This window comes from Passer montanus, unplaced genomic scaffold (assembly GCF_014805655.1).
Source record: "Passer montanus isolate IOZ18808 unplaced genomic scaffold, ASM1480565v1 scaffold40, whole genome shotgun sequence".
Taxonomy (NCBI): domain Eukaryota; kingdom Metazoa; phylum Chordata; class Aves; order Passeriformes; family Passeridae; genus Passer; species Passer montanus.
The window spans coordinates 7,475,602-7,498,849 of NW_024368819.1; the positions used below are offsets into that span (position 1 = coordinate 7,475,602).

Here is a 23,248-nt window from a genome sequence, read left to right on the forward strand (position 1 = left end):
GGGCTGCATCCCAGGAAATACAACATGTAAACAGACATAATTGCAGAATTTATCCTGTCCCCCACACCCACAACTACACAGCCCTCTACTAGTAAATAGAGGCAGGCAATGGCCCTATTCTTGGACTGTTCAGCCACAATCTTCGCTGCACTATATGGCAAAAGAACAATAAAACAAAGCTAAAATTATCTCCCACAATGAATGGATGACAAGCACATTGCAATCAAAGACTAGCACTGAGAGAAGAGGAACCTATTTGAAAAGAATCATTAATGGGTATTCTTCAATATACATTTGTTTCCCAACTGATACTACTCGGCTACAAGAGTCTCACCAACAGAAATTAATCACTCCACATTAATGGGTATTCTTCAATATACATTTGTTTCCCAACTGATAACTACTCAGCTACAAGAGTCTCGCCAACAGAAATTAATCACTCCTAAACACTGAGCTTCCAACACTCAAAAATCACACCTTCTACCACAGGTTAAGTCATTCACCATCTCCATGTTCCAGCCACTGTATTCTTTACAAAGCATTCCTCTTAAATGTCACTGTCATCTCCTCATATGTCATCTATTAACAACAAAATCAAGAAAAAGGGAAGGAGTTGTGTTGACATCTAAGTACAACTAAATGCAACTGCTTTTTGTGTAGCGGGCTTTTCAAAACAGGTAGGCAGTCTAAAGAAGTAAGGATAAGAATGTGTTGCATGCCCTCCATGTTTCCCACAACAGCAGCCAATATAAACCCAATTAGGATAGCATGTAAACATCCTTACTGATGTCTATTCTCATTACATGATAGCTGAAAAGTATTTTCAATATACTCAGATGAAGAATCAAGGCACAGAAAGAAATCCACATAATAGATGCAGGGGTTCTGCCACCTAGTGGCATCTAGAGCCTCAAATTACTGTATCTACCATATTATTATTACTTTTTTTTTCTTTTACTGGAAGCATTTGATAGCAGAGAACATAATAGAGAGCACATAGCGTCACTAGCACTGAAATTACTAAGCCTGGTTCCCTGCGGCTTCGTTTCAGAACTGCATTCTGTAGCACGCAAGATGATGAGAGTTTCAATTGAAGCTTTTCTAGCTGTTCAAATAGTAATAGTATACTTCTCTTCATCAGTCCTCCAGCTGCCACAGATTCTCTGCTGCCTCATACTGAGGTGGATTTCCTGCTGTATAGTCTCATAGTCACCTGCCCATACTCAGTACTTGCAGAATAGTAATATTTTGAAATCCTTACCCATTCACTGAAATTGTACAAATCTAATAAAAAAGTAATCATGAGCAGGAAACAGGGAAAAGCAGAGACTGAGAGACAAAAGCAGTAGAATGATAAAAGCTTCATTTCTTCATGAATCCATGAATTGCAACCATCTGAGTCACAATTTGTCAATAAAAATGTTTGCTGGCCCCAATAGCTTAAGGGATTCCCCTCCCCAGGTCACAGCATGGACACAGCATGTCATGTCAAGGCAACAGGGAGAAGGGACACAAAGGAGCACAGAGACATCAACTCCTTAAGGCAAGAGGCAGCAGAAATCCCCCTTTTCACCAGGCCATAAACTCAAAAGCCCCCTTTTCCACTTGGGATTCAAAGCCAGAAGCATTTTCATGTCTAAACTAGGTCAGTCTTTGTTTACACAAAACAGGGATGAGAAAGGAAGTATCAATTCATTCAACTTGGTCAGGATGGGTCCAAACCACCGGACTACAAGGCACAGAGTAGCTTGCTATTTTTTTATTTATTTTTAAGAAAAGAAACTTATCAAAGGCACATTCAGAGAACAAACTTCACACAGATGTAGCCAGGTAACAAACAATTCTTTTAATTTAAGACAGTTATGCTTGTTCTGAGGGAAAACTGACAAAGAAATTTAAAGTGATGTCATATTCTTATTAGGCTATACCTTACAGTTACTTCAGGTTTCAGCTCCCATTTGCCAACTTTTGTAACTCTGGAAGACCATGAGATCTTCTGGTATCCATAACACATACCATAGAAAATAACAGACAGCCTGAGGTATTTTAGCTTCAGTCCAGAAAAACAAACAAACAAACCCCAAAGAACAACAAAAACCCTCACTAAGCAAAAGAAAACAAGCCACCATGCTACAAAACAAAAAGGACAAAAAAACCCAAATCCTAAAACATAAGCAAAATCGCAAACATGACACATTTGTCTTATCCTTTTGACAAGTTTCCTTTGTCTTCTCAACTTTTTCCTCCGACTCCATAGCACTTCTTGTACTCCCCAGTAAGTCCCTTAACTGTAAGTAGCCTATGAAAATTTTGCCCTTATAAGGTGGGAAAGAAGAAGTTGGAGGAGAAAACAAACAAACAAACAAAAAAAAACCAAACAAAAAAAAAAAAGACGAAAAAAAAAGGGAAGATCTTCTACAAGGGGTTCACAGGTGAGCTAATCCTGAAGACCTAGCAATGATTCACAGATTTCCACTGGGCTTTTATGAGAAAATAAGATATCAGTAAGTTTTATTTCTTGCTCCATATTCCACAGGTTTGAATTTCAGTTATGTAAACCATCACACAAGTAAGAACGACCACAGTGAAGAGGTGCACGAGTGACTTGATGTGAAACCATGTTTCACATTTTACCCTTATAAGGTGGGAAAGAAGAAGTTGGAGGAGAAAACAAACAAACAAAAAACAAACAAACAAAAAAAAAAAAGACAAAAAAAAAGGGAAGATCTTCTACAAGGGGTTCACAGGGGAGCTAATCCTGAAGACCTAGCAATGATTCACAGATTTCCACTGGGCTTTTATGAGAAAATAAGATATCAGTAAGTTTTATTTCTTGCTCCATATTCCACAGGTTTGAATTTCAGTTATGTAAACCATCACACAAGTAAGAACGACCACAGTGGAGGGAAGAGGTGCATGAGTAACTTGATGTGAAACCATGTTTGATCACACAGTGATGAGTTTTGTGAACTGCAGTTGTAAAGACAGACTAGATTTCTACTAGAAAAGAAAGCACTCTTTTCCTTCTCAATGAGCTAGTAGTTTTTACAGCAACAGTCCCCAGGATTGAGAAGAAAGATTATTGGAATGTGTGCACTGGTGATCAATGCTTCACAAATGCAGGACTCAGTAAACTCAATGTCAGATACAAACACTTCTGTCTACAGACTCCTGAACCAAACTAGTGGTGGATTACAGAAAGCATGGGACTTTCTTACAATGACCACTCATGCTCTGGTCTGCATGCAGGACAGCTACTCACACTATTGGAATGCTAGAGTGTAATTCAAAAGAAGTTAAGGATGTGTTATTGTGAAGTTACAGCTTTATCTCAGTTTGCAAGTTTTGGTTAATCTCATTTCACATTAATACTGAACAGATCTGTTGAAACTCTTCAGCAACATAAGGAACCTGCAGAACACAGTAATAAAGCACAGTTCCCTATACAGGACAATCCACATAAGGGATTGTTAACTAGGTTAGCCAGAGTCTTTGTAACAGAATGAAGCATGTCTGAGCATGAATATCTCAGCATTGTCCTGCTCAGACAATGGCAAAGGAGAGAACAAACCATTTCTAGGCAATACCAATGCATACCATCCCTTTATATGATGCTAGTTCCTACAGAATTGGTTTAAGAATCTCAGTAACACCTCACAGAGTTTAGAAAAAGACTAAGCAAACACACACCTAGAAAACAAAAATCTTGCTAAAATTAGAATAACTTTATCCAGCAATGAAGAGTTTTAAAACAGCAGATGTCACATGTTGAAAATGGCAACCTTTTCTCCTAGTTTAGAAAAAGACTAAGCAAACACACACCTAAACAAAAATCTTGCTAAAATTAGAATAACTTTATGCAGTAATGAAGAGTTCTTAAACAGCAGACTTCACATGTTGAAAATGGCAACCTTTTCCTTTTCTCCTCATTTTTGACTATGCCTCAGACTCATTCACTAGGTGTTATGTATATCACGCTTTGTAAGAGATCCAGACCTATCAGTGAAGCAGTCAGATCATATGTTTCTGTGTAAGGGCCTTGAGGCCCCAGGTACAGCCCCCGAGGCAGGATCTGAGTCCCATCCTCCCTCGGTTACCTGTATGCTCTCCCAAATATCCACTGTCCTGGAATACTCAGTTTCTTGCTTAACACACCTAAGGTCACACAACAAACAGCATTAGCATGCTGATCCATTAAGCATTTTAACTCTCCAACACTAGGAGGAGACGTCAGGGGAAAAAAAAAAAAAGATGGGTATTTCTTTCTCTTTTCATTTTCCCCTGCATGCTGATCCATTAAGCATTTTAACTCTCCAACACTAGGAGGAGACATCAGGGGAAAAAAAAAAAGATGGGTATTTCTTTCTTTTCATTTTCCCCACCTCACCACCTCCAAACACACACACTGCACTTTGATCTTGCTTGGAGTTTCCAGTTTCTAGTAAAGCTGGGATGAGGAGTCCTGCCTTACTGTTTTTCTTACTCTTGACTTGGCAGCTGCCAGCATCTTGTTCAGGGAGAGATCCAGTTCAAGGAGACTGACAGCATTTAAGTCCCAACAGCTCTTCAACTCTAGCAGATGAGTTCCAGGCTCAAGGTGTTTGTTTTTCTACCTGGTATGCTTACATTGCAGGGCATGCAAAGCTCCAGCAGAAGGTATCCAGTTATTGCAAGCTGGCAGCTAAAAGCAGTGGCACGCACCATGGTAAGGACCAGATGCTCAGCATGATGTCACAGACTGAAGTATACACCTTAACTTCAACTGATATGGCAGTATGAAGGGCAAGACCACTGAAAAGCAACAGCATCAAGATTGCTACTTTAGTTTTCTCTCACATGGGACCCACCCAGGTAAAGAATAGCCACACTGCCCACAAACTAGAGCAGCAGAGTAATTAGAACACTTTAACAGACTTTACATCTTGTTTTCTATTTGTTATTGTATATCAGTCACGAGTTTATTAAACCATTTTGGATGTTTGAAGTGGTTTTCTTCAGAAACATCCAGATTAGCTTTTAAAAAGTATGTGTTTTTACTCAAGTTGTAAAACCTTGATACCAGTGCTCTCTCCTGACTTCTAAATGTGAACAAGAGTTTAGGAACTTGTGTTCAAAACTCTCATAAAACAGTAAATACAAATTACAGAAAGATCCAAAGCAGAAAGATGAAACATGTTCCTTTTGGCATTACTCTGTTCCCTATTTATGTCTACAAGAAGCCTGACATGACAACTGCAAAGAAAGACCTCAGACAAACTCATAAGTGTGCCAAAAGGACTGGAAGCCCCAGCTCACATGATGAGAATGTCAAGCATTTCCTCTGCTGCTGTGAACGACTGCACCTCCTAACCCGGGGTCAAAAGCAGATTTGAGTTTTCAGTTTGGGGCTTGGGGGTCTTTTTATATTAATTTTAAATCAAAAGAGTGTTTTCTTTGTCCTTCTAAAATTATATACTAGTGCCAAAAATGTTCAACATTTAACATTATTAGTGCAGTCATTTATAGAAGCTGCAATTTTGGCATATGTAACAAGTCATTTAAATTCTAACACCTTAAATTATGTAGACTGGTTTGTCACTATGACAACAATTTTTACATGTCTAAAACATACAAAAGTACCATTTTTTCTGTTCCTTACTGAAGCCAAGAGTTATTGAAAGCTTTACCTCTTCTGGACAGAAAGGCAGAACTTACATAACATCTGATTCTAGACAAACTATGCAAGTTACTTGTTGAATGAAGGAAGTTTTCATGAACTTGAACAGCTATAATTTAAAAAATACTTTGAACATAGAACACTTGAGGGAATCTAAGACAACAGGGAAGAAAACATATGCAGGAATTCAGGAATGGGTAGAGCTTTTTTTATCATCATTAAGGCTAAGAACGTTTTTTAATTACTTTCTTAAAAGAAAGCCCAATCTCAATAGGCAATCTCAATAGGCTTCACATTTAAAATCAAAGTTTCTCTAAAAGCCAGCTGGTTCAAAGGATCTTGCTTTGATTCAAGTCTCCATACATACATCTTTGACACAAACACTTTGCTGATAATGCTTCATTCTATTAAAAAGAAAAATTAGTTTGATGATGTAGAAGTGACATAGTGTTTGTTTCACTTAGAAAACAATACTACAACAACTTCAAGGCCTAAATTTGGAGACAAAGTGCTAAAATAGTTTGTCCCATACTATACAACTGCTCAGAATCACAAAATATTGGCATAGCATTCATTTAAAGAGACAACTGTGAAGTTACTGGATGTGATCCAACAGCAAAAAAAGGGTTGATTTTACAATAAACTGTTTCTTATTATTTATAGAGACATAGCCACTGTACTAAAATTGCCACATTGACCAGTGTGCCATTGACACCACTATCACTGCATGCATTCATTTAACACTCAGTTATCTCTGTCAGCATCAATGCCACATATATCCAAACAAGACTTGCCCTGTCAAAACAAGACCTGTGACCCAGCCACAGGAATATAGCTTCCTGCTGCTACACAACATTAACCTAATATTTACACACCATTCAATTTGAAATCTTTGCTCAGGTCTCTTCTGTCACGTGTAGCTAACTTTTGATCCTTAAAATCAACACTGCATCTGGAAGTGTTCTGCTGAAAGTCACCTGCTCCATTTTCACTCTTCCTCAACTTGAACAGAAGTAAGGTCAAGCATTCATTTAGACCTGTAGCTTGCCACTACAGTTAAAGTGGACATAACGTCAAGCACAGCCTAGTTGCCAACATGGAAAAGAGCTTTTGGGAGGCACAGAATTTATCCAGCACAAGATCTGACCAGCTGCAAGATGCCTGCCCTGTTTTTTCCTAGTCTCATAGAAGTTCCAGGTACAATCAGTCATCTTGTATTCAGTTTCAGGTGAATGCAGGTAAGCATTTGAAACAGCAAAAGGTAGGAAGAATGCTCCTTTGTCTCTAGGAACAACCCTGCTTTGACCATCTCATCTGACTGCTGGCTTTGTAGGAGGCATTTATCACTCAGTCCTATCCCAGGGCCTAGAGTAAAGGTTACACTTCTGTCCACAGCAATCTCAAAACCTGCCAAGATTGAAGGAAACTGAAGTGTCACAAATGGAAGATCCAGTACGCTATCCATACACACTACATGCCTGAGGATACAGATGTAGAAAAGCAGGCATGGCATCTGTACAGCAGCTCACATGAGCAAGTGCAGCACAGCAAGGCAATAAGCTCAGTTACTACACTGCAAAGACACCACACAGTTACATAAAATGGCAAGAAAAAAGAGAAAAGAGACAGAATTGTAAACAATTTTTGTGACAGTAACACTTTAGGGTTTTTTAACCAGCTGCTCAGTTTTGTGCTCTATATTCAATCTTCCCTCCTAACAGTTCCTGCAATGCAGCTTTTTCCCTGTTAATACAAACTGCATTATTCATAATCTAATTAAGCCTAAAATTAAGTATCCAGCCACATCTATACAGAAACATGAAAGTCAGGTTTCTCTTTTGATATCTTTCTGAAACTTCTACAAGATTTCCTCTGGTTAGTTTGAAATCTCATGGCATAGATTTTGTCTGTGTGATATCTTGCCTTAAATACAGGACATACCAAAATAGCCAATATACTGGCTAAAAAGATCATATTTCCTTGATCAGGGAACAGTTCTCTGAGGAACTAAAGGCAGGAAAAAGTGACAAGACCTGCAAAAGTGAGGCTGCACTGTCATGCTGTGAAAGAACTGCAATGTCAGATGTGCCACTGTCACAGAACCCTCTTACTGAGTTAATGATCAAGAACTCTTCCTCTTTTGTTTTGGAAAATTGCTTTGTATATTTGAAGTTTGTATTGGTATTTCTAATCTGTATTATTTCCATATCAAATGTGGTTTTTCCCTTCTGTTTCTATGCATTCAGAAAAAAAGCCCAAAAGCTACACTGCTGGTTTTCTCTGTGTTCATGTGAAATTTTGCCTTCAAATGTACTTACTTGGCTCTCACAAGCATGTTCAAGGGAAAAATCTGGATCTTTGCCACAACTGCATTCCTTATTGCAAATACATGCCAACCTTCAAAGTTCAGTTATTTGAGCAAAAACATACGTTAATTGTTGTGCAAGGGGAGTGGAAAGTGTATCAGATGAAGCACATCTGAAAGTATTTCACTCCACTCCTTGCTTGATAAATCAGCATAAAGCTGGATCTATTCTCTTCTAGTTTTTCAATACCACCATTAAGACCACACAGGTGAAGTTTTACACAAAAATCAAACAACAACCAAACAAGCATTCAGAATAAAATTACCTTCTCATATTTGTTATTCCAGGACTGGTCTAACAGGTATTGCAACATTTGTCAGCATAAAGTTATTCAGTTACATGTAAAAAATAATGGAATGCAAGGAGTGTGTTGCAATAAGCCAGCTTAATAGATACCAGCAACTTAAAAGGCATTTTTCTTTCACCTATGAAGGACAACAGTGTATAGCTTGGAAAGGTGCAAGCCAGGTAACCAAGAAGCAATTCTTAAAACAACACTTTTTAATTTAGTATCAGCAGCACATTTTACATGGGACAGAGATACAAATGAAAGAAGTTTATTACCCTAAATTAACCACATCTTTCATCTAAAAAGACAGAAATTTTATCCTTCACATTTGTTCTGAAAAAAGCCCGAGTTTAACTTCAACATGGAAAATGCTTATGGTTTGGATAAAGTAGAACTGATGAAGTTGACTGGTTTCTCCTCTTACAGCTCAAGTGTACACTGAATCTATGAGGCAAAAACACCATCATTGCTATGACTGACAGCACTTATGCTCTCTCTGGAAAACAGGTTGGTCTGTGTCACATCACAACCTATTATCAAAGCAAACTCTTTGAAAGAATCTGCAGATCGAAGTTTTTATTAAATCAATTGAAAAAAACACAGACTCGGGTGTAGCCCACCTAGTGAAAGACATTGACTCCCAACTTTCCCTTCACTTCCCAGAGGGAAGAGGAGGTAGCTATTCTAGCATTGAACTTTTATAAAGAAGTGAGCCTGACGATGCCTCCGAAGAGGCAGCTCATAAGAGCACAGATCCAGGCCTGCTCTAGTAGAGGAGGAGGAGCAGGCACAAGAACATCCTTAGGTTCCTGTTCTTTAAGGCTCTGTAGGGCTGTCTGAACTGGTGCCAACCAGGCATAGAGGGAGAGAAAGTAGAAGACCCCAGAACTGGAACACAGTCATTGAAACTAGATTTTCAGCTAACTGAACGGGCCCTACATTACATGTTTTCCATGCTACTTCCTATCAGTGCCTTACAAATTTATCATTATGAAAAAAATTACTTCCTCTCTTAATTCCTCATCCCCAATCCTCAGCATCTCACACCAAATCTGAAGAACCGGCTCTTTTGTACTGGCTGCAGATAATTGTTGGCAAATTGTGACTGCAAGAATGCATAGATGTAGTTTATTAAGACTCCTATCTGTTAACTGTGGCTCAGACAGAAGGCATGTTGCCACTTTCCACCCCGGCCATATTTTTCACAGTCCACTCCAGCAGTTCAAGTTCAACCAAGCTGTCATCATTAGCAGGCTCCTGAATACAAACAAGCCTTCCAAGCTCAAGAACACAGGATTTCCTGAACCATATCAGAACAGGCACTCATCAAGACAATAACCAAAAGCATTTTAAACAACAATAACAAAAACGAAACCAAACCAAAACACCCCAACACAGGAATCTATTATCGTTAGTATTATTATTATTACAAGGTATACAATAGCTTTTCCAGACAGTTTCTTTCTAGGTCCAAATGTGTGCATTTCCTCATAGTAGGATGGTTCATAACCTCTATACAAATCTTCTCTGTGAAAAATCACTGATGGTCCATGTGGAGAAACAGGCACTTCAAGCCTGGTGATGGAGTTGGGATGCCTCTAAGCACAAAAGTGTTTTATGCTACACACTCTATGGAAGTAACAACTCTTTAAACATTTCCAGCATGTCTACATGAAAATTAGACAGAGTTTGGCTACCAAGTTCTATGACCAAACCAATCCTTTCAAATGTATCTAATCCTACTGTTTCCCAGGAAAACAAGGGCAAGGGATGGAGATGACAACTGCCTTGACTACTTGTATTACTGAGATTGCACTTTAGCCTTGCCATGCTTTCTTCCCAAGAGACATCAGCTCCCCTAAAGAGGTCACACACAATTCAGTAGCGATTCATTTCTTCTCATTAGAGGGTTCCCCAGTACAGGGTAGAGCAAGTCTCAGGGAGACAAAAATAAAGAACACTGCTTCAGGGCCTGAGAATGACATCTAAACAATGTGGCATCAGAGCCCAAGTGACCTGATTTTGGGAAGGAGGGATAGAAGTTGTTTTAAGTGAACTGGGATATAAACAGAATTAAATAGGTAAGCGAAGAAAGGGATAGAGAGAGGTAAAGCTGGAATGAAATATGAGTAGCCCAGCAAAGCAGGCAGAACCCAAGCCAATAAGAAAAGAAAGATCCTACATGATTCTAACAAGAGAAAACTTTGGGTTAGAAGAGTAAGAAGCTAGAATTGACATCAAGCCCAAAGGGGAAGACCACACACAAGCTGCAAAGCTTAAGTATAAGACAAACTAGATAAAGAAGGAAGATGACTGGCAAGGCTGTTGAAAGGGAAGAGGCTAGCAGAAAAAGGCACAAGAAAATGAAGTACATGCAAAAGCCTCAATCCCTTAGCACATTCCCATATGGAAATGGGATTCCAGATTTCAGCTCACTGTTTGTTACTTGTCAGGTTGTACCTGTGCAGATAAGGAATCTGCAGGCTTTCAGCAAGCTGGGCAGTTTTCTTCAGAAACTCTTATTATGGTGTATCCATCATTCAGGTATTCAACTTATGTCTTTTTAATCACACTGTGTATTTAATTATCCATGTAAAGGGTGGAGGGAGAGGAGAGAGAAGTTAGACTACCCTCCCTTGGTCCCACTTTCCATGGCAACAGATTCTATCAGAGTATTTAAAGGTTTAAATTACTAGTTTCAAATCTTCCTGCTATTATCTTTAACAGACAAGCCAAAAGAGTGAAGCATACATCGGTACTTTGGATTTCAGGAAAATCTTAATTTGACATATTTAACAGATCTTATGAATCATCCCTTTTACATGACACTACACTTTAATATTCAGCTTGCTTTAAATAAACTGAAAGATTTCTCTATTTTAACATGCTCATAGAACCCTGTGGTTTGTGTGCTACCTAAGCCATGTTTCAGGTGGACTTTCCAAGTGGTTGAATTCCATTTTCAGACTATTAAAACCTGAAATATTCAAGCAGAAAATACTGGCTCAGACACACCAAAGTGTCTATTCCATTTTACCTAAGAGACTTGGCTTGCTTAGCAAACAGGGACGTGGCAAGCACCAGTGGAAAAAAGTTATTCTTCTTTTCCGTTAGCTTAGGTACAGAATAAAGCATTACTTTAGTTTTAATTACCAAAACAAGAACTAATGCCTTTAAAGAAACAACCTCCATCAGCAGTTAGCATTCAATTACCAATCCTAGCCAGAGAACATGTACAGGGCAAAACCCATTAGGCAAATTTAACAGACAATGTCTGTAAAATGCAGAAATAAAAATTACATTATGACTTCTGCTTGTCTATTAGGAAATACAAAGGGATTTACCTTCCAACATCCCTCAGTGGTACAGTTTGATAGTCTGAGGATGCAAATGCAAATTCACATTCTTAGGAGTAAAAGCTGAACTGTTATAACACTCAAGTTGTAACTGCCAGACTTCTGTTATTTAAAGGTACCACTGTTGCTTCAACACTTGCATCAGCCATCCTTTCCAACTGCGAAAAATTAAAAAGTCAACAGGCCCTAAACACTTCTACTGGTGCCCCACAGTCTGAGGCTTTGGAAGAACACCCTCTCCACTCCATAAAGAACCCCACAGTCTGAGGCTTTGGAAGAACACCCTCTCCACTCCACAAAGAAATAAAACTGAAGGGGAAAAAAAAAATTACACCTCTGAAAAAAACTGTACCACCGCTCTTATACCAGTCAGTTAAATAAAACTGAGGGGGAAAAAAAAAAAAAAATTACACCTCTGAAAAAGACTGTACCAGAGCTCTTATACCAGTCAGTTTACATGCAGAATACTGATACCTCACAGATAATTATGAAATGCTGGGGGTTTTTTAAATGAAAATTTAGCTGAAAAAAAAGCAAGTGACTCAGAATCTACCTGCTACAGCTGTGCTATTGCACAAGCTAAGTCCATTTCTTCCAAGGCTGCAAAGTACAAAAAGACAACCCACAATAGATTTTCACAGCGAGTACACAATGAACTGCTATGCCAGTAGAGTCCTGCTGAAATACTAGAGACTTAGTTACATGTTCACCAGTGAAAAGACAGGTGGTAAGACTGAAGAACCCATACATGCTATTTCCCACTATCACATCAACAACAGACCAAAGGTTCTGCCTCTGCTCTTCCTAGAGCTACATAAGGAAAAAAAACCCCACAAAAATCCCAGACCAAGCACTTCTATGTCTCTAGTGTGCAACATCACAACCAACAATCATGAGTATATTTCTTCGGTTTCTCACAACATCTCCTTAGTTAAAGTCTGTAGCATAAAACAAATTTTCTTAACACAAAAGAAGTACAACAGTTGACATCACATCACACTTCCTTAAGTATAAGATCCCTCTGACTTGAAATATGGTCAGTAGCCTTATAAATACATTAACTTTTTCCATATGACTTTAAACATTTAAAGTAGTCTAATTAAGCAGGTTCACACCACTAATCAAATTCTGCATGTCCTTGAACGCTTTGGAAAAGAAACAGTAATTACAGCATCATAAAAAATGGTCCAAGATCACTCCTTTAATCCAGAAATACACCACGTAAATTTAATTCCAGCTGGATATATTTGACCCACTTAATTTCCAGTTTAGCCATAAACAACAAAAAGAAAAAAAAAAGGCAAAACAAATATGGATGTATGCATAAGCATAAATGCATGGGGCCTAATACAAATCTAGTCAAAGGAACATAGGAACTGTAAAATACAAGCAGTAAGGTAATGTAATATTATGTAAACTTAAAGAAAATAGCAATTCATGCATTCACATAATAACAGACATAAGTATAATCAGTAACTACTCCTTTACTATGCCTTCACTCTTACAATCCATGTCTGATTGTGTTTAATGTGTTTATTCATGATTCAGTCACATCAACACATCTAAAGAGTATTCCACACTGCTTTGCAGCTGAAGATAAGCAAATGTAGCTACCACAAACTACAAACAGAACTGTTTAGCTTTAAAATCTGCAAACATAGAACACAAAGCATGTTTTTTTTCCCCATCTTAAGCATTTGGAATAATAAGCTTATGATGTACTACCCTCCTCTAAAACATACGCCTGTTTTATGACATGTAGAAGACCAGAGGTATCTGAAACCACACAAGTCATCCTTAAACACACACTATAGTCTAGTTTTTCATCAACTGCACAGAAAAAAATTACTAACTCTGAAATACCGAAGACAAGTGCTTACCTTCAATCCTTTTTAAGGCCGACAGACAAGTATCCCGGCTTGGAAACTCAAAGGGATTATTACAGGTCCGAATGGTGTCACATTCGCACTTCCCGTTGATTATGTTACAACCTGTTATAAGGTTTTCATTGCATGGTTCAAATCCAAGAAGCTGATCATCGTCCCAGTTTTCATCTAAAATAAACAAACAAACTTGCTCACTATTGGATTTCAGCTGCAGTACGTAATTTTTAGCTGCTTTGGAGTTGGGTGGGATTCACTTCAAGTTCAACACAGTGCTAAACAGAAGATAAGAGATTAAAAAAATAACAGACTAATCCAAACAGTGGGATTTGCCAAATACCATGTCTCACAGCTGTTCTACTGCCCATTTTGCTAAAGCAACTGGCATTGTTTACTTCCATCTGTATGAAAAACTATGTCATGTCAGGCAAATGCATAGCTGTAGTACAAATGAGTGCTATTATAACAGAAATAACTTTTGCAGATAGTTGAAGTTATATTTGTAATGGAAGTGAGAGCATTGTACAGAATCTGCAGCTGTTACAGAAGTCAAAATTGAGTCAGAAAGAGAGCATTTTAAAAGATGATTAAAAAATGCATTACACAGAATTCACTCCACAGAGATAACTTTTTATTACAGAAAAGCTGCAAGATGCCAGACCTCTGATTCTGTTATATGACCAAAAATGAGTTTTCCAGCAGCCCTCGATTATCATACATATTCTTGGAGAATTGATCAAGCACACTGCACTCCTTGCTGTCAAGTGTCTATGGATAGAGGGGCCAGGATGAGTCTTTGTGCAGTTGTAACTGCCCATCTTCCTTTCGGGAGGCCACATGCAACAAGATTTTTTTTTAACTCCAGAAAGAACTACTAATCCAGTCAATCCAGAATTCCAAAAGATTACCAGTTCTACAATATCTCAGCCTTCTTAGGTCAAGTGCACATACAGCAACATCCTACCAAGTCAGAAGATTAATCAAGCCAGAAGATTAATCAAGATAGAAAAACAGAATGTCCTGGATTTGAAGAGACAGTCAAGACCATCCAGTTCCAACCCCCCTGCATGAATAGGCACACCTTCCGCTAGACCAAAGTGATCAAAGCTCCATCCAGCCCAGCCTTGAACACTTCTAGGGCATCCACAACTTCCCTGGACAGCCTGTTCCAGTGCCTGACCACCCCCACAGTAAAGATTTTCTTCCTAAATCAAATCTAAGCCTCTTCTCTTTCAGTTTTAAACCATTTCCCCCTTGTCCTATCACATACTTTTTAAAACAAGACTGAAGAAACTAAACTAGGCATTAGGTATTCTTCACTACAGAACACCAGACGTTTTATAGACAGACAAGCTTGGAAAATTAAGTGCTACAAAATAGTTGCACAGAGTCTACTGACTTCTACTAATGACAAAAGGAAAAAAAATAGATATTTTTAATCTTTATATCCTTACATTCAACAGCAGCACTCACATTGTACATTCTAAGCAGTTCACTCCTATTTTATTTACTATTAACAAGCAAGTTTCCACTATAGATTCTGCCAAAAAACACCTCAAAAAAGTTAATATATCTTCCAGTTATGCATGGTGGGTTTCTTCTTGTCCTTGGGGTTATCAGAGGCTGTCCTCCAGTATGAGAGGCCACAGCCAATACAAAACTATCAATTAGTAGTCTGATGCTCAACAGAAAAATAGCAAATAACAGTATATACACACATGCTGAGGTTGGCAAGTAAATTCTTTCCACTCACAGAAATATGCAGAATATCCACTAACCTGATGTTTTTTCTCGTTTTGGGGGCAAAAAAACCTATTTAGAAAGAGCTGTTTACCAATTCAGTACTGCACATGATCTACAGGAAGTGCCCCAACAGATTCTCACCAGTATATTTCTCCCTGTACAACAACCTCCTTGCCTTCTATTTATTATGAGCTGGCAAAGTAGTCTGCTGACAAAAAAGCACTGATAAACAACAAAGTCCATTTTAGATGTGAAGATGGGAACTTCCATGGGAACCTCATGGCTCTTCTCCATAAAAATAGCAAAGGAAGAGTAGTCAGTAACCCCAGGAAGTAATTTTTTTTCTTAGCTCAACCTATTATCCAATACAGCAGCTGTATCAATGAAAGTCAAAGGAAGTGCAGAAGTTCCTGAAGAGAAACTATTAAAATTCTTTCAAAGGAAGATGCCTGTCCTGTAATACTTGGGACACACTCATTGTGATGAGGTTATGCATACAGAGAAAAAAACAAAAAAAAACCCTGAGAATTTGGAGAACAATAATACATCCTGTTTTTGAGAAGCCGGAATACAGCCTGGACAATTTGTATTTTAGAAGTCACAGCGTTAATCCATGTAAGGACAAGAACAAAAGCTACACCTATGGTCCAAGACTCACTGTTTGAAACTCTGTAACAGCAAGGACGACAGCTTCATCCTCACCAACCCAACAGCCTTAAAGTGTTTGTGTTGCTCCCTGTTTGTGACACAAGCATTCCTTCTGTACTCCTGGATGCAGGACAGGAGTCCAGAGGCAGCGTGTGGGCTCTCAGCCCTGTGCTCCCAGGCCAGCGCAGCGCAGACTGGAAGGACACACAGATGGTGATGCTCTGCTGCTTTTCTAGCAAACTATTCTAGAGCATTTGTGCTGCTTTGCCTTGTGGTGTTTCAGCATCAGATCTTCCCAAGGCAGACAGATCAGCAGGATCCTGTCACACGAGAGCTGCCCACCCTAGGCAAGGTGGGACTTAGCTGCATGGAAGGCAGACTTGTCCCTTGCTCGTGGCAGATGCACTGCACAGCATGGCACCACACACACTGATCTCCAGGACAGGGTAGTGGTTGGTACCACAGCTGCCAGCTCTCATGCGTTTCCAGAAAAGGAGGTACACAGGAAGCACATGGCCCAATAGTAGGTGCACCTGAAGTATTCACTGCCACACACCTCAAAAATTAGCTCAGTAGCCATTAAGGTCTTAATGAGAAGATAAATCCCTCAATAATACTTGTTCAGACTATACTCCTAACATGTTGAATCTTCAAACAAGGTATTTATTTTTCATTACTGGGTGATAATAGAAAAAAGTTACACTCAGACAGGAAGAATGCAAATCCAGTTTTAGCCTGCACATCATCTACCAGCTTGCTTTTCATACAAGTTTATTTAGAAGCAAGATTTCCATCAATGAAGTAGAAAACATGTAGCAAGAGCTTATTTTAGTTCAGTTAATCAGTGCCAAATCTACCATAATTTTTTATGCAGACTAAAGACAAACTCCTTTTCCTAGCCAATTTAGTCCTTTTATGAACAGAATTTCCAAGTCCTGTTAGATGAATAATTGTTTACCACTTAGAGTAAACTCTCAGAAGTCACATCAATATAGGCAGAACAAAATTCTTTGGAATGGAAGGTACAACCACATGAAAGTATTCACATGAGCTAAAGGGATGAACCCAGCCTATCACTTCGATTTTAAGCTTTGGATACTTGATGCAAAGACATCTAGTGCTCTCCTTGATGCAGATAAACAGTGGTCTGGTACAGCACGCTCACACCTTTAGAGTTCAGCAATATTTTAACTGATAAGGGAATGATATCTTGTACAAAACATATAACCTAGCCTCTATTATTCAAAAATATCATCATGTCCTGGGGACTATTCTAAAAATAAACTTGTACACACCAGTGATTTGGGACCTGGGACAGTTCACAAATTATTCCAGGCTGTATACCTTTACCTGCACGCTCTGCTTGACCTCTATGGCTTCCTTTTCAGAAGACTGGTTTTTATGCCTACCTCTCACATCTGGATGATGTGAACAAAAACTGAAATGTACTAATTTGTGAAAGCTTTATTTCTCTGCAAGCAGGGCCAAACAAACCCAAATACAAGAATCTATGCCTCAAACGCTGGTATGCACATCCTACTCCCTAGCTACTTCTAGGATACCTAAAAACACAAAAATCAAGTGTGTACTTAACACAACAGAGGTTTTAGAAGCAATGCAGCTTAAAAGAAGCCCAAGGAAACTACTAGTTTTCATCCAAATTGATCTTTGTTTAGCTGTGATTTTCACCACTTCATTGTGCTGGCATGATCATGTAAGGGCAAAAAAATCAAAGGGCTTCACTTTTTAGCCATCCTGAGCTGTCACTGGAGTCTTGTTATACAGTCACTCAAGTACCTTTTGCACACAAGCCTCAAAGAGTTCAAATGCTCCCAGCAGGCTCATAACTACAGCTTCAAAGTCATTTCTCTTTCAAATAATTTCTATCTACATGCAATTCCCCACTCCTTCCAACTCATTCAGGCAAGTTCCAGATAATAAAGTTTCAGATAATAAAGTAGGTCTGCATTTACTCAGATCAAAGTTAAGTCTTGGACATAGTACCTTTTTAATTCTTCCAACTGTGCTTTCATACCAAAAGGAAGCCACAGGAAGGGAGACTTCACATTAATCCCAAACTTTTTTTCCTTTTCTCTTCTATCATTCATCTAATCACTTGCTTTCTGCAAAGCAAATGTTTCAGCTTGCTAAAAATTCACATACTGCTCTGGGTTGCTGAATTCCCAAGTCCTGTCATAGCACGCACCTAAAGTAGGGAAGAGGATTAAAGCATTAACAAGCTGAACAAGAGATCCTTAAACAGGTCTAGTCTGGGAAATAGTCTGAGAAATACATCTCTGGTAAGCAGCATTCCATCACTTCTTCCATAATAAATCCTGCATACCAGCACTCACAACACAGCACCATGCAATGGTGGTCACAACTGAAGCATTCATCTTATTTGCCTGAAGAGCTGTCTGTGTTTTTAGAAAAGCATGCTACTGAGAAACTAAGTTTAAGCCTTACTTTCAAGGCACACACTACCTCATCATGGTTACATTTGTTATTTATTATTACCCATTGGCAAAGCATCGTCTCAAAACAGGTGCAAGCTAAAAGTACAAGGAAAGACCTTTTTAGAGATGGCTTCTGCATTGCTTAAAGTTCTCAATTCCTTCTGCCTGCCACAGAAACATCTGTTTTGTGCCCCAACCCCTCTCTTTCTTCCTGGACATTTAATGAATATCAGCTATTGTTTGGAGAATGCTGTACTGCTCACCTTTAGAGTTTAGACAACGGCAAGAAACACACTGAAATGATCACTAAAGTGCCACTGTTGAAAACAAACACACAAGGATTTGGCCCATAATAATCTTATGTTTACCACGTTACCCTTTGAACTGTAATTTAACTGGAGTGGATTGAGTCAACTCCCACAACTTACATTTAACTGCAGCATTTTGCTCTGCTACTTATGCCTTTTTTTTTAAAGCATCCTACATAGCTCTTAGGACACTGAAAAGAGCAAAAACACCATAAAATACATTGATGACCTGGAAGTGAAAGTGTCCAAGTCACATCTTACAGATTCTAGCATCCTCTTAAATCTGGATTTGACAACAAGAGAGAAGTAATCCTTATTAAGGCTGGTAGTGCCCTCTGGGAACTGGGAGGCAGAAGGGGGAACCTTTCAGAAACTCCTCCATGAAACTAGACCCAAGGTCTGAGCAACACCACTCCAGCACACTGGCATACACAACAGCATTTTCAAATCAGTGCTATTCATTAAGATGGTATGAGACTCTGAAAGGATTCTAACTTGCTAAAAAAAAAAAAGGAAATGCTTCTTGCCAGTAGACTCTCGCTTCTCTTTGAACAGGAAAAAAGAATGATGGAAAGGAAATTCATGTTTTGGAGGAGCTGAACAATAGAAATGACTAATTGCCACTAAAGAATGCTTGAAACCCAGCCCCAGACCTTGAAAAGCAGCAGAAGGAAAGACTAGCCTTGAAGTGAGTTTGAGCTCATACACTGGCTTCAATCCTTTCCCCTCTTGCAACTTATTCCTCCACTGAAGTAATGAATCAAGGACTAGAGCCGGCAGAAACTTTTATGGTAAGACACACAGCTGAGAGTTTTGTGAGAAAGCATTTTTTTCCCACATCTTGGAATGGTTCATTTTCCAAGATCAAATCTTCATGTGGAATGTACAGCAGTACAAAAGGATTTTGCAGCTTCCTGAGAAAATTTCTAGTCAAAGCTAGAAAGCAGAACTGTACCATAACATTTAGATACCTCAGGAACACATGCATGTAATGTTTGTCTCCAACCTGACTGCCTGCTTTATCTTAGCATGTATCTCAGGTGATCAAATCCCCAATGCAGTGAGAAAGATTTTCATTGCAGCAGCTCTTCTTGTGTCTGAAGACAGTTATTTCATACTAAGGAATGCACAAAGTATTTAAACAGACCTGCTTTCCAGTGAATTATCAGAAACTCCACGGAAGTCTTGAGGAAGGCAAGGAGATAAATGGAAATGTTAAGTGAAGCACGTGACATGGACAACTACTGCAAGTTTTGAAGTTTTCCCCAAACTGTCTGGAATATTTTACTTCTCCAGGTACCCCCCCTTTTTTTTGAGGCGGGGGTGGGGAAGGGGGAATGGAAGAAAGGAGGGATGAGGAAGAATGTGTTTTGCTTTTTTTTTTTTTTATAACTTTCACCCTTAGGGTTACCCACAGCAAAAGTAAATGGTACTTCCAAAAGCCTTCTGAAATAATAAATCATGAGTTTTACATTTATACACCTGAAAAAAAGACTTACAAGCAAATGATCTTAAACCGATGATGAGAAACATGTCTTGTTCGTAAATAGCTAACTGAAAATACTGCACTGTGCCCCAGCATTTAATTGGTCAGGAATAACCTCTGCCAGTACTCCCCTGATTAGAACGAGCATGGACAGCGGTGTTTCAGCTGTCATAGCAGATTTTTCCTCTAGCTCTAGAAAACTCATTGCAAAAATAATTGCTAAAGCCTCAGAAAAGGGCCAAAGCTTCATAACCATTTTCCAAAGCAGCCTAAATTCCATTTTTTTTTTCCAAGCTGCACTCTGCACCCACAAGCCTCAGAAGCCTGCATGTACAGCAGCACGCATCAGCTTCACTGCAAACAAGCAGTTGGCTGGCAGCTTGCTGAAGCTGCTAGGCAGAGGCAAAGCTGACAGGAGTAGGAAAAGTTTTGCCAAAGACAAATTCTGGAACAGGGCCATGAATAAAGCAACCTATACCAAGAACAGTCCACACTATTGTAAGAAATCTGATATCCTAAATATTTTGCCACTTTCCCCCCCAGTCATTAATGCAGCACCACTGAACACCGTCATTACCACGTATTTCAGAGGAATTGCACCCCACCTCTTAGTCACAGAAGACTGCAGGAAAAACTCAAGCCTGGATTTAGAATTACCCTCAGGGCTTCTTTTCATTTTCTAAAACCTAACTTAGAGATAGACATCGAGTTCAGCATTTCTATTGTGAAAGCAGCACAGGTTACATCAGTGCATGTAACACCATTATCAGTATGACCCCAGCTTTTTATCAACAACCCACCAGTGAGGGGAAGAAATACCTCCACACACACATCCAGCCTGCAGCAAAACCTTGAAATTTAATTCATTTCAAGGAAAAATGACCCAACAGAATGGGCTCTCTTGGATTCAGAAACATTACACTTGCTAGATTTTTCACCAATTAAAAAAACAAACCCAAGCCCATCCAAACAAACAAACAACTGAAGCCTAACAGTGGCTATATAAGGCTTAAAGTTTAGGAAATGAGTAAGAACATGGAAATTGGTGCATGCCTATGAGCTAGTCAGTGCTTTTCCTCCTGCCCACAACCCTTCCATCCCCAGCTTGTTCTCTTATTCATTCTTCATAAAGACTTGCACAATCCTGACCCACAAGGTGGTGTAGGTGGTGTTACCATGATTTGCAGATTCTCAAGTTAAGTACCCAGAATACCCAGTGAAAGCTGCTGGGGACTGAATATTGCCTCTGGTAAAGGTGTGAACGGCTTCCATTCTTCCCAAAACATTAGGAAGGGCTTACTTCCCCAAAACAAGGCCAAACTAGTCTGTTTAGACAAGAGCTCCCCCAGAGACTATTTTTAATCCGTACACTTATGTGAAATTTAATCTATGCAAAGTTATTTTCCCATCTTAGTTTATGTTGGTAAGTTTCTCCATATACATAAGCTTTCTGTGTCAGTATCAGTCATTTTCCAAATTCCAGTATAGTCAGACACAACCGGTGTCACTCAAAGTCTTAGGCAAAACCCTGAGTTCATGATTTCCAAGTTTACATTCCCTGTGGATTAAATGCATTCTCAAATGAAAAGCAGTTTATAAGTCACAAGAGATACTTAATAGGTCACCTCTACAAAGTATTTAATCCATTAAAACAGAGAAATATTTGGTTCTGCCTGCAAGATCCTGTAAACTTATTGAGATGAAGAATCCTTAAGGGGGGCTCAAAGTGAGGAGGGGAAGAGGACGGCATTTTTGAACCATATTAATGGGTTAATTATTGCATAATATGCCTGTCAGTGAAATGACATTTTGGTTGACTAAGTACCAGGCAAGAAGTTAAATTATGCAAGAATCTTTGAATTAGCTAGAGGGTGCTTAAACCAGCAAAGATGCCTAGGGGCAAGTTCGAAGGTAGTTTAAAAAATAAAAAAGGAAAAAAATATTTTCATAAACACCATGATTTTGGGGAACTTGGTAAAATAATCACTTTCCATATAGAAAGATTCACATAAGCAAAGGATGCTTATACAAAGTTTTAAAAACTAAAAATAAATAAAAAGGGAATATTCCTCTTGCTAAAGTTAAAAAACTTAGTAATCCAGCCTACCCACAGTGAGACTTCTAGATTTAAACTTATTGTGCTAATCCACAACAGCAAAATCCTACCAATTCCTGCATCATATCTGTTAGACATTTCCATTTAATTTTTGCTGAAATACTGGAACCAAGTCACTTCTAAAATTGAAACACGATGCCCAGAAACAGAGAGGAAACCATTTCCAAGTCAAATAAGCACCTGATCCAATTCAAATTCCATGCCACACTCAGAGTTACATGTTCTTACTGATGTTGAGATTTCAGCATTGATGGAATACAGAGCAGAAAAAGCTTATAAATTATCCAGTCTGTGTGTAAGAAGTCAGCATGCTCCTAGTAAGTGTTTTTGGGGGCAGCAGGGAGGAGGAGCAGGGGAAGGGGACTGTTGAATTTGATCAAGGCTAGCATATGAGAAGCTGAATATTCATCAAGGAACTACTTCTCATTTCAGTTTCACAACTTAAGTAATTTTTCTGATAGTTTTCTTTTTTGACAACATAAATATTTTTCTGTTAGTCAAAATACTTTGTTCAAAGGCTGTCAGCAATCCAGACTATCTGGGAGACAATCTTCACACCAACAGCCATTGGTACACCATTTAATATCGATGAAGTCCCCATCTAGATCATCAGTTCTAACACCTGATGTCACTGAAAGAAGTTCTCTGCATGCACATGGACATCAGAACCACTTGGACACTTCCCCAGCCATTCACTACATAACAAAGAAAAAAACCCAACCAAACAAAAAGTTAAGCTATCTGGGCAGCACTGTTCCAGTGCAAACAGATGTAAACAACTGGGTTACCCACATGCAACTTCCAGATTACTTGAACTTCAGTAATTTGTACAGAAAGTGAAACACTGCCTCATCTTTAGGGGTCTGGGCCGCATCACAAGCAAGAAGCCAAGCATGGAGACAGAGCACCATGGGGAGGGCTTTGTGTCCACTGACCCACTA

General features: G+C 39.0%; 1 protein-coding gene across 1 annotated transcript in view; it reads right to left on the reverse strand.

Moving 5' to 3' along the window:
* Nucleotides 1-23,248, reverse strand: part of CRIM1 (cysteine rich transmembrane BMP regulator 1) — a 174,290-nt gene that overhangs the window by 146,172 nt on the left and 4,870 nt on the right. Inside the window, exon 2 of the mRNA XM_039718785.1 lies at nt 13,548-13,721. Coding sequence (XP_039574719.1) covers nt 13,548-13,721 — 174 coding nt within the window. The remainder of the gene's footprint in view (nt 1-13,547; nt 13,722-23,248) is intronic.